The sequence below is a fragment of the Macrobrachium nipponense genome, chromosome 46, assembly GCF_015104395.2.
Source record: "Macrobrachium nipponense isolate FS-2020 chromosome 46, ASM1510439v2, whole genome shotgun sequence".
NCBI classification, from domain to species: Eukaryota; Metazoa; Arthropoda; class Malacostraca; order Decapoda; family Palaemonidae; genus Macrobrachium; species Macrobrachium nipponense.
Genome location: NC_061106.1, coordinates 44,083,649 through 44,097,781, shown reverse-complemented (window position 1 = coordinate 44,097,781; position 14,133 = coordinate 44,083,649). Strand labels below are relative to the sequence as shown.

The 14,133-nt window shown below is 35.4% G+C and overlaps 1 protein-coding gene across 1 annotated transcript; it reads right to left on the bottom strand.

Annotated features, from left to right (window-relative positions):
* Nucleotides 1–3,167: 3,167 nt before the first annotated feature.
* Nucleotides 3,168–13,057, bottom strand: LOC135214999 (probable ATP-dependent RNA helicase DDX47). The gene is made up of 10 exons (XM_064249527.1): nt 12,905–13,057; nt 8,759–8,852; nt 8,389–8,553; nt 7,414–7,580; nt 6,888–7,007; nt 6,567–6,683; nt 5,285–5,508; nt 4,963–5,095; nt 4,460–4,588; nt 3,168–3,885 (listed from the first exon to the last, which is right to left on the bottom strand). Exons 1-10 carry the CDS (start codon nt 12,941–12,943, stop codon nt 3,739–3,741), a joined length of 1,335 nt encoding a protein of 444 aa, XP_064105597.1. The 5' UTR covers nt 12,944–13,057; the 3' UTR covers nt 3,168–3,738.
* Between the last annotated feature and the right edge of the window lie 1,076 nt (nt 13,058–14,133).

Sequence of the window (14,133 nt, the reverse complement as noted above, 5' to 3'; positions counted from 1 at the left end):
CTATCCACTCACATAGGTCTACTACATTTTTGGTGGTGGTCACCACAGTGACGCAGCCATAAATAGGTCACTAACCTACTTGAAATATAAAAAGTTTAAAGATCAGGTACAGATTTAAACAATTATTGGGATCGGTGCAATAATAAAAAAAAAATGTAACACTTCTATTAGATGAACTGTATCAGCAGTAAGCTTAGACGGCCGTTTATAAGAAATCAGGCTTCACGAGAAAATAAAAAAACCGTTTATTTTGGTTGAAGTGACTCGACATCATTCGGCCGGCAAAAAAGCTAAACAACAATAGTCAAACTTTATCTTCATTCTTGTGATTAAACATCAACATTTCCACAGCCAAAATCTGTGAGTGTATGAAACAAACACAATGGAATAACCTACGAATCCACCACATTGATTGTCCGGCCGACAGACCGCTTGTAAATGTAATATTGTATACGTTAATAAAAATCAACTAACATTCCGTATCGTTCATCCCCGCGAATACGAACCAGGAATTGGGGCGTCAAATGTATTTCGCCGTGTTTAGTACGAGGCCCAGGGAGTTAATTACAGTCGTCCGAATAAATATTACTTATAATTCTTGTTCCGGAGGTAAAACTGTATAGAAAAACCGCAACTGCCATAGTCTAGGCCGCCGCAGAATAGTAATATAGATCTACCAACATTTCTACTTACCTCATTCGCCAATATTGTTTGGACAGTATAGTGTATTACATCGAAACTTCCGTCTTCTTCAACACCACCTTTTCCCAATGAGTACCTTTAAACTAGTGACGAAGGTGTAAACCTTACTGTGCTTGGCCAACGCCGGTGTAATCTACTCTGAAAGGGGAATATTTGTTTGTTTGTATGGTGCTTTTATGTTGCATGGAACCAGTGGTTATTCAGCAACGGGACCAACGGCTTTACGTGATTTCCGAACCACGTCGAGAGTGAACTTCCATCACCAGAAATACACATCTCTCACTCCTCAATGGAATGGCCAAGAATCGGACCCGCGACCACCGAGGTGGAACGCTAATACCATACCAACCACGTTGTTGAGGCGCGGGTGAAAGGGGAATGATCAACCTTATGTTATGGTCGGATTTATGACTGGGAGTGAGGTCCAGGATTAACGCGTCTCGCACAACCCACTATGCCTGTAGACCCAAATATATTCATGATGATAATAATAAAAATGAAATACCAGTATTCACAAAAACACTAATTACAACTTAAATCACGGCGTTAATGTCGCCATCTTTGAAAACAATTGCTACGCCAAGACTCACAAATCTTACCAGGCACTGAACCGAACGAGGACTACAGACTATAGCTTGCTATTTAGGCTGTCTGTTTTATAAGGACGTTTGTGAATTTCTCCGCTGAAATTGACAATGTTTGAATACGCTGTAACTCCTTAAGATTAAATTCTTTTTGTGCTTTAAAAACGACCTATTTCAAAGTTGAAAGAGCATTATGATAGCATTAACGACTCAAAAAATATCGTAAACACGCACTGGTCAATAATGTACGATTGGCGCCGATTACTAATATAGCACTAATAGGGGTTCAATTAATATACTTTACAGACCAATGAAGGTTATGCACTCTAAACGTACGATGGAGACAAAGGTAATAAAATCTGATGGCAAAACGACGTCCTTGGTGTTTAATGGTACAAGAGATTAATACTAATACGTACCAACCACCAACAGAAAACGAGCTCTGTATTTAGTCTTGATGCAAATAAATGTGGAACAATTTGACTGTAATTTTTTCTAAGACAACCAAGTTTTACTTCTTGCAGCAAAAGATTTTAACCAGTACCAGAAGAGCCACTAAGGCATAATGTTCTAGGAACTAATTCCTTTGATCATTATTGTAAAACCAGTTATGAATCTTAGCATGGGCTAGGCATATAACGCAACACTCCCGTCTTTTTCAAGCCAAACCTGCTGAAATCTTGTTGTAAGTTGTCGTTTTGGATATTTCGGATCTCACAGGATGTCTGAATGTTTTTGGGATCGTAATTTGATGAAAAAATTAAAATAACGAATTCCATTTTAGGCCATGTGGCACCAAGTCCCATGCATGTTATGGCAATAGCTAGTGATAGCAACATGAAAACCGTATGAAAAATTGTTATTTACAGTAGTGTTTGAATAACTGTCAGTGTTGCTCCCTACATCATGATGGAAGGGTATTGATTTCAGGCCCCCAAAAATACATTTTATAGAGAATAAACAGTTTACATACAGGCAACAAAGAGAAATCAATATAAATGAATAATGCAACAAATCGGAGAGGAGGGGTTACTTCTCTACGTTTTTTAGTGGCACTGTCTGGGTTTACTTTCCCTCTTCATATTTTACTGGCACTAAGACCAGCTTGAGAGTCACTGGACCTGTCACACAGCAAAACTCTTCAGACATTTGTTTCTGCCTAAAGTGATACAATGCAGTCATTAAACATGTTAGAGACACGGATTGCAATGTCTTTGTTGGGATGAAACTTCTCAACAAAATTTTGAACATTACTCCACTTGACAAACATTTCTTTAATCACTGAACTAGGCACAGTATCCCCTCTCTTCCTCCTCCTCCTGTAATTTATGGGGACAGTCAAACTTTACCATATATATCAAACATGTTGGAAACTATTGTGCTATTAAAAAACAGAACTGCTCCAAGCGTCTGACCAAGGTTAAACAGGAAAATTATAAGATGTTTGATATATTTAATATTAAACAGTCAGTGGTAGACTGGTCGGTTGCCTGCATTCTAGATGGCAAGTGGTTCCCTTTGGGACATTAGACAATATGTTACTCGTTTAATAGCATTAAAATATAAGCTATTATACTTCAGATTACAGTAGGAAGTTATAATGATCACTGTCATCCATCACGGCGAGAAAATTTCAGTGTACCACAAATAACATGGAAATAAGTTCTTGTAATTCTGCATCAAACAACTGCAATTGGATTACATCAATGTTTGTTGTGTTTAGTGTTTTCCATCACATAAACCTAGAAACGTACTCCACAAAAATAAGGAAAAAAGAGGAGAGACATGAACATACTAAAGTCTCAGTACCTTTACAATCCAGTATGGTATTATAGAAGATCATTATTTATAGGTGCAATGTTTGAACAAATAGGCTAAATCTTAGTATAGTTTTATTTTGTTTGAGACTAAAATAAACTGACCCACTAACAATATATTGTACAGGGTAATCTTAATCTATTGTTGCAACAGGCTTAAATCAAATATTTTTTCAGAAAGAAAAAACACAACAAACCGTCCTGAGTTACTATTATATTGCTTCTAATTTACAACAGACAATAGACAAGTTCTCAATGTAAACCTTATAACTGTACACTAGAATCAGGAATGTTGTTTAATATATCAAGTTACAATTTACAACTATTACATCCATTTCCTTCCTTTATACAGTAAACACCCTTGTAGTGGTATTTAAACAAAGCATATTTTACTTCCAATTACCATTAAAAATGAATTATCTAGAATTTTAAGCCCTTTACAATTGTGTTACATACATAATTGTTTTTTTATAACAACTTTAAATACATCTGTACTTTTGTGTTGTAATATAAAAATTGAATATATTTAGCTGTTTACACAAAACAACTGCAGCAAGTCATTAAATAAGTATTTTATAAAACAAAACATGATGAAAAAATAATAATAATAATATACACCATTACACTACCAGCTTTCACTTGGTATTCCTACCACCTTTCTTCTTGAATTTCTTCTTACCAATGCGTTTTCTAACACCAAAACTTTCTTCTGTGTCATCCTCATCATTTCCACGCTTTCTCTTCCCTTTCTTTCCACTTTTTTCTTCTAAACGAGCCATTTCCTGCAAAAAGATACAATTTACATACTTTTCAACAATTTCTATCATAAACAAATATTACAAACCTATGTTAGAATACCACCAAGAAATACAGTAGTTTAAAAGGAATGGGATATCCTAATTAACTAGAGAAATGTGCACTCTATACTTGAAAATTAATAAAATTATAGTAAAACTAGATTTAGGTTACATTAATAAACAACAAATTTATATTCATAGATTTCAATCGGCAACCAGATTACAAGCCAGACAAAAAAATATTTAATAAACAGCAAATTTATATTTGTAGATTTCAATAGGCCACCAGATTACAAGCCAGAAACAAAAGTATTTATTTCTAAAGAAATTCGGTGGAAGAAATTAAAAGTATAAAAATAACTAACCAATTGGGCAATTAACTGCACTTTTTCATATACTTAATCTATCCATTCCATAACACTTACACACACACTCAACAAACACAACTTATAACAGAATGAAAACTATCAAAACAGATTATTTGTGCATTCAACATAACAGCTGCAAGTATATCAAACAAACTAACTGCAGATAAACAGAGGTGGGACATATATATTACCATTTTGGCAAATCTTGAAGCCTCCTCAACTCTCTCTTCTAAAACAAGTGCTTCCTCTTTCACCGTAGGGTAGACATCTAACGTCACTCCTAAGAGCTGCTCTATTCGTTGGTATACCTCCACTTCATACTAAAGAGAAGTCAATGTGTATCATATTCTTAAAATATTTCAAGCTCAATAACTCATTTCATATAAAGGTCCATAAGTATGAAAATGCTATGACTAAAATTCATCACAGTAATTCAATAGCTAGGCCATAATGTTACAGACTTCAAAATTGCCTATGAGAGCTCCAAAGAAATTAATAAATAGTAATAGCAATCATACATGTCAAAATTTAATGCTCTTTTGTTGATTACTTCAGTTTTCCAACACAAAAGAAATTTTCAATAACTTCAAAATAACTAATTTTTCACAGTAATTTGTATTTTTCATTATGCAAAATGGAGCCTTTTAAATAAATAATGCAAACCGCTAAAACAAAAACTAGAAACGTATCATACCTGAGAAACAAATGTTATGGCTTGACCAGCCCTTCCAGCTCTTGCTGTTCGACCTACACGGTGAATATAATCCTTGCTATGCATAGGTACATCAAAATTGATAACATAATCTACACAAGGTATATCTAGACCCCTGTAAAGACAAAGACATTATTCATAAACAAACACTTGTAGAATAATTTATACACAGATTGTTCAACAGAAGCACCAGTGTTCATCAAACGATAATTTCCAGTGAACAAAATTCTGTTTTGAAATCACATTAGATCAGTAGTGTATTTCAAGGAAAAATAATAACTTTTTTATAGTACAGTATACTTACCTTGATGCAACATCAGTTGCTAAAAGTATAGATCTTTCTTTCATTTTGAATTTGTTTAGTGCACCAAGTCGTTTATTTTGAGTCATTTTGCCATACAAAGGTATAGCTGTAAAGCCTAGATTTCTCAGCATAAGAGCTGTTTTCAGAGTCGATTGTTGAGTACCACAAAAGATGATGACAGACTGGTTTCCAATCTCATTCAAAATGTACACTAAGTAAATGTGCTGAAAAAAAAAAAAAAAAAGAGAATAAAGTCACTAAAGACAAATTATAACAAAAAGCCAAATTAGATTATAAAGGCATAGATGTCAATAATAGATGTTGCACTCAGTTTTTTAAAAGACCACCATATGGTATATATTGCTATATCGTATAAAATTTAGAAAGTTCCCAAATATACGAGATTTCTTTCAAAGTATACAACCTAAGCAATAAATATGTCTTCACTGCCTGCACAAATGGAGAACAGAGTTGGTAACAACACATGGAAATTTAATACAAGCAGGGTACTTAGCTAGTAATAATAAGAGCCATGGACAAAGAGAGTGGGCGTACTATGACAATATGCTCTGTATTCCAAAGTATGGTTTACATACTACCATAATTTTAAATTGCATACCAAAGCTGAAAGGAGGACTGCATGTTCCATTGTTTACAGAGTTCCATAAGTGTCAGCAAGGAAGATCGGATATTAATTATCATGAATCTCATAAATTAATCAATGAGACCACTGTGTCCCATTTCTACACAAATGGGCCTAAAGAAGACTTTTCTTCAGTGAAAGGTTGGACAGCTATGAGGAAAATCATCACAGGAATCAGATAAGTAACAGGTATAGCTGGTTCACTTACGGTAGATTCTTGGATGAGCCCTATTTTCACAAGACGTTTGTTTGGCGGCCGCTGATTGGCTGGTACCAGGAGGTAGGCAGTTCCCAGCCAATCAGCGGCCGCCAAACTAACGTCTCGTGAGAATAGGGCTCATCCAAGAATCTACCTTAAGTGAATCAGTTATAGTGTGTGAAGCGACTGGTTTCTGAAGGGACAAGGACACCTGCATAGAACCTGTAACATCTACAATACAGTCAGCAACAGCTGAAGGACATAATAACAAAGTCACAAGAATATTAAACCCAAAGGCCTTACAGGGCAGACTTAGGGTATTAAAGTTACCATTAAAAGAAAAAAACTCAGCCCTGATGCAATGACATGAGTAAAAGTCTTAAAACGTCAGTTTATGAATTTTTTTTAAAGACATTCTGATACAACATATACATACTTACTTTGTGCTTACAGGGTATGAAGATCATATGCTGCTTCAGCTTGCTTACTGTTTGATATTTTGAAGATACCTCCACTTTCACTGGATCTTTTAAATGTGCTCGTTGAAGTTTATTTACCTATAAAAAAATTTATTACGTTTAGCGGTCTAGAATTTAAACTGTGCAATGAGAGTAGTCTTCCATAGAAGTATTTTAAAATGGTTGCTTTAGTATTTTAACTAAAAAAACAAAAGTGAATGTAAGTCCTTAAAAGTATCTTTTCAATAGAGCATAACCAGTATTTTCCAAAAATATCAAAATTAAGTGGAAAATTTTTCAAACCTTGCTCGTCATTGTAGCTGAGAAGAGCATTGTGCAACGGTCACGTGGAATAACTTTCAATATCTTGTCAACCTCAACCTCAAAATCCATATTCAAGATACGATCAGCCTCATCCATTACCTATATTAATGAAATATTTTAGTATATTTTACAAAAATCCATTCTGTTCTTGATATGATTTGAAATAAAATTGTACATTAAAAAGGATTAAAAAAAACATGTTCTTGATTCTAACTAAGGGGGAATCCTTTGATCATTATTATAAGTGAATTTCTGTTGCATCCATTTCTTCCTTCTCCTTGACAAAAATAGGTGAAGAAGTTCCAGGTGATGTACCTGTTCTGTCCCCAGTCTGAGAGCATCCAAAACGAATTTGTCATTTCATCTCATTATTATCCTAAGGACTTGTACAATTTCATTCTAACTTAACAAACACTAGGCAACAGGCATCCATACAAAACAATTAGCATTACATAAAATCATGAATATTTATCCTATCATCATAAAAAAACAAACTTTTACATACCAAATACTTGAGAGCTTTTAAAGTAAAGCCTTTTGTCTTCTCCAAATGGTCTACAAGACGACCAGGAGTAGCAACTATGATGTGAGGTCGTTTGCCTAAATCCATAGCCTGCTGATTCATGTCCATACCTCCAACAATTACTACACATGCAACACCAATAGCTTTGCCTGAAACACAGCCAAAAGGAGTTCTTTTAAATCACTATAATTTTTCATAGATGCAAACCTCCTAATTTTATTAATGTTAATTCTCAAAATTTCTGTTAACACAGACAAACAGAGATTACAAAACTTTAGCCGTTAAAACTATGGGAATGGGGTTTAAATGCCAGATGAAACCTAATATAATCTGTATTTCAATTGAGTGGCACTGATACCAGCAATTTAATTATTTTTTTTTTTTACATGCTTGTAACAACTCTTGCATTGAAGTGAATTAACTGTATGGTAGGCTGTCCTTTATTTTCAACTGACACAACTAAAGTTTACTCAATAAGCCCCACCAAGGCTCCACAGTATCATAGGAGAGCCTATAGCAGAAATTGAACTTAGGTCATAGCTTTCACTGCCTATTTTACAATACACTAATAAACTTGGTACAAAGTTCTGTATCTTACATACATATGCCAGAATATATATAACTTGTTACAGTTGCCAGAGGACAGGAGTAATAATACTAGTCCTGGCAGTAAAAAGGTCATCCTGAGCTTTCAAGAACTGGTGATGTAGCACAGAAGTTTTGAAGTGGATACTCAGAAAGGCATTGTGAATTATAATTATAGGCTCTCAGAGCTTATACAGTATTGATTTGGAGTTATTAATGACATGATATATGGCATTTTCACTGGACTAAGTATGCCAGGGGGGATATGTACAAACTCAAAATTAACATCCCCTAAAACACTAATTATCCAGTAAAATTTTTATACTGAAATGAAACAATATTGTAACTATAAACATAAAGTCTTCTACATACCTAAGGCATCAAATTGCTCTTTAATTTGGAATGCTAGCTCACGTGTCGGAGTCAAAACTAGAGCAAACAGTCTTTGGGGACGCTCAATTAATGCTTGAAGTACTGGAAGTCCAAAAGCACCAGTTTTTCCTGAACCTGTTTCAGCCAACCCGATGATATCCTTCCCTGTATATATAGTGTCAATATCAGTTAATTTGTAGTATTCACCAACAAAAATTACAGTGTATATATGATTTAGCACTAAAACGACTACAGTCTTAAAAAAATCTCAAAAAGCATCCTAATTTCATAATTCAAAACATACATAGTATATGGAATATGCAAATCTTTTGAACACTAATTATAAAAACAGAAAAGTTCTTTAATGCACCTTTCAGAGCAATTGGAATTGCTTCCTTTTGGATAGCTGTTGGGGCCTTCCATCCTAACTGCTTGCAGGCTAGGCATAATTCTTCAATAATACCCTGAAATTAAAATTTTATCAAAAATCATGGAAATAAAAAAAACTCAGGCCTTGCCACAACACAAGTACAAATATGATAGTTGAACAGTCAGCAACTACTTTCCACTCCTAAAAGAATCATATTAGTAAATGAAATACTTATGATTGTTAGCAGTGGAGATATTTCTTTTATTTATGACTAATTGCTTAAAATATGTCACCTAGTATCATCATTTTCTTATATATCACATAACAGCTATTATTATATATAAAATAAACCACATCAGATAAACAAGAAGAATAACAGTTTTGATGGGATGGCTAAAACAACCTTTGATGATATATTATATCTTTGATTGCTTTACAGGAAACTGTACTAACATCTATGGTCACACATTTTTTGCAGATTTAACACAAGATATGGGCAGTTTGTTTATGTACACAAGCAACTCGGCAAACATAAGGTGGCGTCACTGGTCGACTTTTAAGGAGTTTTAAGCTGCGGTTCTTGGTTCCTAAGTGCTCATTCCACAAACACAGTTACGGGCAGCACACGAGTACACAGTTTATGAGGTGCAAAACTTTATTCCCTTAATTGTTTCCTTTACTCATTATTTAGTTTAACTTTACTTTGTTACTTCAAAATGTTTATTTCATTCATGTCTATTATCTCTTTTTTGCAACCAAATTAACCCCGAAAAATTACAGATATTTCTGAAGTACATACGAGCAGACAACGACAAAATGACTCATTGTTGCCAATCTAGTGGAGCTTCACACATACGTACGCCGATGCATTTACAAACTGTTTGCATGAATTCTAGTTGTCATAGTAATGCAGTAATGATAAAATTGCTGTAATATGTACATATAGGGTACTACAAATAGATATGCTAATTTCACTTATTTCCCCGGTTTTGTGTAAGTCTTATACCCAGTTTGGAGGGTAAACACATACTATTGGGCAACACTGATAAACAATTGAAGAGCGCTAAGAACGCCAGAGGTACTGTTCACAAGCAAAACTGTTGATATTTGAGTTAGGAATCTACTTACTTTTTCATCAATATTTTCAATTAATAATCATGTATAGGGTAAAAAATCACGGACGATCCACCATCATCACGCTGGACGGGTCTTATTCACTCGATATTTAATTGGTGAAACAAGAATACAATTACAACTCTAAGCATACCATTCAAAAGATTGAAGTTTCGTCAACATATTGTGATATATGAAAGCCCCATACGAACTAAAATAAGCATGTGACGCTCTTCGTAAAATATGCTTTCAAGGCAGTTTTGAAATCCAATATGGCGGCTATCGTGTGGATGGAAGGGTCAGTTCATGGATGGAAACCATCTTTCCCAGCACTAATTTGAACAATGTTAGCATATATATGCAACATTTATTGATCTTACTCAACATTGCAGTTGTAATCAGCACAATAAAACAACATTTTGTTGCCTATATTACTGAAAGTATGAAACTTCTTATTCCCCGGGGTCATGGTTTGAACTGAATTCATTTTTACCTTGTAATCGGTGGTTTTTATCCTTACTGCCATCACAACTGAAACTCAACAGTGCTCATTTGATTGTTATTATACACATTTTGGTCTTAATTCACTCCACATTGCACTTTAAACCAGTTGCTGTTCCTGGTTCCTAAACGCGCACGCCACAAACACAGTTACGAACAGCAGACGACGACACTGCAAAGTTTTATTCCCTAAATTGTTTACTTTACTCCTTATTTAATTCAACTTTACTTTGTTATTTAAAAATGTTAATTTAATTCATTTCTATGATCCCTTTTTTGCAACCAAATTACCCCGAAAAATTACAGATATTTCTAAAGTAGATACAATCCAATGTTTCTAACCTTGTCATACATCTGGCTGCCGAAAACCATAGAGGAACAGGCTACGGATAAGTGGATTATAATGTTTTTTTTTCCTTTTTTTTTCTTTTTCCTAGCACTTTTCATTGATTTAAGTCTATATTAGTATTTTGATTTTTTTAATAACTGTATGCCAGAAATAAATGTAACCTTTAATGTTTGCATGCTAAGAATGGCAAAATCATCGTTGCCACATTAGTGGAGCTCCACACATACGACAATGCATTATTATAAACTGTTTCCATGAATTCTAGTTGTCATAGTAATGCAATAATGATAAAATTGCTTTAATATTTATGTATATATACTTCCAATACATAGCCTAATTTCACAATTTCAACGTTTTGTGTGTAGTCTTTACCCATTTTGGAGGGTCAACACCTACCGAATGCAACAGAGAGCGAGAGAGAGAGAGAAGAGAGAGAGAGAGAAAGGAAGGCGGAGAAAACGAGAAAAGAATCCAACTGTCAAGAGGTACCGACAACAGGTGTGGTCGACACCGACGACAGAAAAAATCTGGCAAGAAAGGTATGATGGTTCTTACACCCCGCCGCCTCCCAGCGGCGGGTAAGTAGATCACCTGACCTACCTGTCGCGTTAGCCGCGAGTTTTGAATTCTGTCGTGACGTCAGAGACGTAAGTAAGTATATGTCTGTCAGGGAAGTTCATGTACAAAATTGTATTTTTCTCAGTCAAAACATATGCCCCTCAATGCTAACTTTCCTCTTTTAACGACTTTCTGGTCATTGCAAATTCGGCCCCCTAATTTCTTATGGTGCGAAAACAGACAAGAGGGCCCATGGACCAGAAAACGATTGCGTCACACTACAGCGATAATCGCGGCAGTAAAACATCTTCATATATCCAAAAAAGTAAATAATAAAAGATATATAAATGCACATTACGATTATAACAATTCAATGAATAGCTGATAAATAGCATGAATAACTGGTAAAACGGGTTCTGCAAGAAGTTGAGTAAGCAATTATTTAGACAATAGGTACGAAAGTCAAGATGTCGTGACGTCATAATACAGAACTTGAAAGAACGTTCTAATTCAGAAAAATAATTACTTAAATTTGAGTCAGTCGAGTTACTTTTTCAATAACGAATATTTTCAAATTAATCATCATAAATATGTAAAATATTGATGTTTTACTACTTATTTAAAAATTAGCCAAGAGCACGCTTCTCGTCATCTTCTACCCCAACAGCTGTTTACGCCTGGCTTGTTGTTGATGAGAAATCGTGTTTCGATTGTTGTGATAAAAGTGCTCCAGCGTCTGTGGGTACAAGTGGTGTGCGGATTTATCACAGGAAATGGTTAGTTTATTGACACAAGCTACTCCGTAAACATCGAGATGGCGTCAATCTTCTAAATACCTCGAGTTGTAAGTAAAAATGTTGAACGCGTTTTGGTGAGATTTGCACTACGTTTGAGACCGTTTTCAGTACCCTCTGTTTAAATCTTAAAATTTGGCCTTAATTTCTAACTTTGGAGAAAATACTTACTTCGAAAGGAGAGTAGAGGTCTTTAGCTCCGTTTCTCACCAACAACAAGTCGCGACTGATGCCCATCTCGGGTGTCAGGACGCGTTATAATGTACTTTTTCGGAGGGTGGCTTGCATTGATGGTAGGTGGCCTGCTTGGCCTGCTGTGATGATCTACCCTACTTACTTCGAAAGGAGAGTAGAGGTCTTTAGCTCCGTTTCTCACCAACAACAAGCCGCGAATGATGCGCATCTCCGGTGTCAGGACGCATTATACCTAATTTACTTTTTTGGGGGGTTGTACACATTGATCGTACATGGTCCACCCCTGTACCATGCGGTTTTTTACCCTACTTCGAAAGGAGCGTAGAGGTCTTTAGCTCCGTTTCTAACCAACAACAAGTCGCGACTGATGCCCACCTCTGGTATCAGGACGCGTTATAAGTACTTTTTCGGAGGGTGACATGCTACGATCGTCGTTGAGTTGATCCAGGCCATGCGGTGTTTTACCCTAGTACCTACGGCTGACTTAGTGGCAAAATGACACGTGCAATCCTTCCCTCTCCCGTCGCCTATGTTGAAAGCAAATTATGACGGCTAGGATTTGACATATTCATTATTGTCTGTCTAATACGTCTTTTTATACAAATAAAAGTATATAAAAATGGGGCTCATGCTTACAAGATCTTTAAAAGTTACGCTATCCACTTCCTCCTCCATGTTTGTTTACACTCGGCCTCTAGAATCTCGTGGAAAGAGATTAGTAGTAGTAGTGGTAGTAGCAGGGTACACAACGTCACTTTGCACTTCACATGCCCACGTTCCTTTTTTTTTCTACAACGAAAGGAAACAAATGTGGACTTCTTTTCAACAGGTTTTTCTTTCACTCTAATGGCTGCAGTTATCTTTTGCTTGCTGTATGAACAGTAATTAATGAACTGTCCTTTCCCGTTAATCTGTTAATGTAACTCCATCAAGCTTCTCTCGTGTTTGTTGCCTCTCTTACTTTATTCATTTTTTCCCCATAAATGTAGCTCTATCACCTGTCTTGTCAAACTCAACATACGTTTACTTTTGTAAGTGTATTTTTTTCTTTGTCCAGAGGAGGCGTACGAATGGACCAGTCAAATCTTTAGACCAAGACCTTGGAACCAGAAACGGCGACCCTTTGTGTTCGTTGTCTCTTAATCTCTTAATGAGCCCTTGTTTTGAATTGTCTGTCTTATCCTCTGCTATCTGTTCTGGACGGTAAAAAGTTAACACAAGTCTCAAATCCAAGAATGCTTTTGTATAAACGAATTTGTTGGAAGCGAAACCCTTATTCTGAGACTAAGGACAACTCTTACGTTTAAATGCAGAAGAATGTGTTGCTTTAAAATAAAGAATCCTATATTCCTTCTGTGTGTGTGTGTGTGTGCGTGCGTGGAGACTCACACTTGTCTTAAAGACCCTATAGACGGGGCTTAAGGACCACCGGGACATTTGTTACTATATGTAAATTCAGCCTAACGGCTCTTTCGTTCCTAAGCAACAAGCTGCGCTACCGGCATGATCTGACCCTTAAGAAAGGTCGTGGACAGCAGTCAAGGGGAGGAAGCAGCAAAGTAAGGTCATGTGGGTCCTCCCCAAAAAATTTGGAGTCTTCGTTTAGATTTCTTTATTTTTTTTTTCTTTTACTTCCATCGCCATCATGGATCCACCGAAAGACCAAATTTGGGTAAGTACTAATTAATTACCTGGTTTAACTACCAGATCTGCATGCATTTGGTAATCCCTTGATTGTATGTTTTGCGCATGTAACCGTTATTATTATTATTATTATTATTATTATTATTATTATTATTATTATTATTATTATTATTATTATTATTATTATTATTATTATTATTATTATTATTATTTCTTTCGTA

Coding starts and splice junctions, on each gene's coding strand:
- LOC135214999 (XM_064249527.1), bottom strand. CDS start 12,943: ATGGAGGAGGAAGTGGATAGCGTAACTTTTAAAGATCTT. Junction 5,509..6,566: donor TCATACCCTGTAAGCACAAA/GTAAGTATGTAT, acceptor TTTTTTTTTCAG/CACATTTACTTAGTGTACAT. Junction 3,886..4,459: donor CTTCAAGATTTGCCAAAATG/GTAATATATATG, acceptor ATCTTTTTGCAG/GAAATGGCTCGTTTAGAAGA.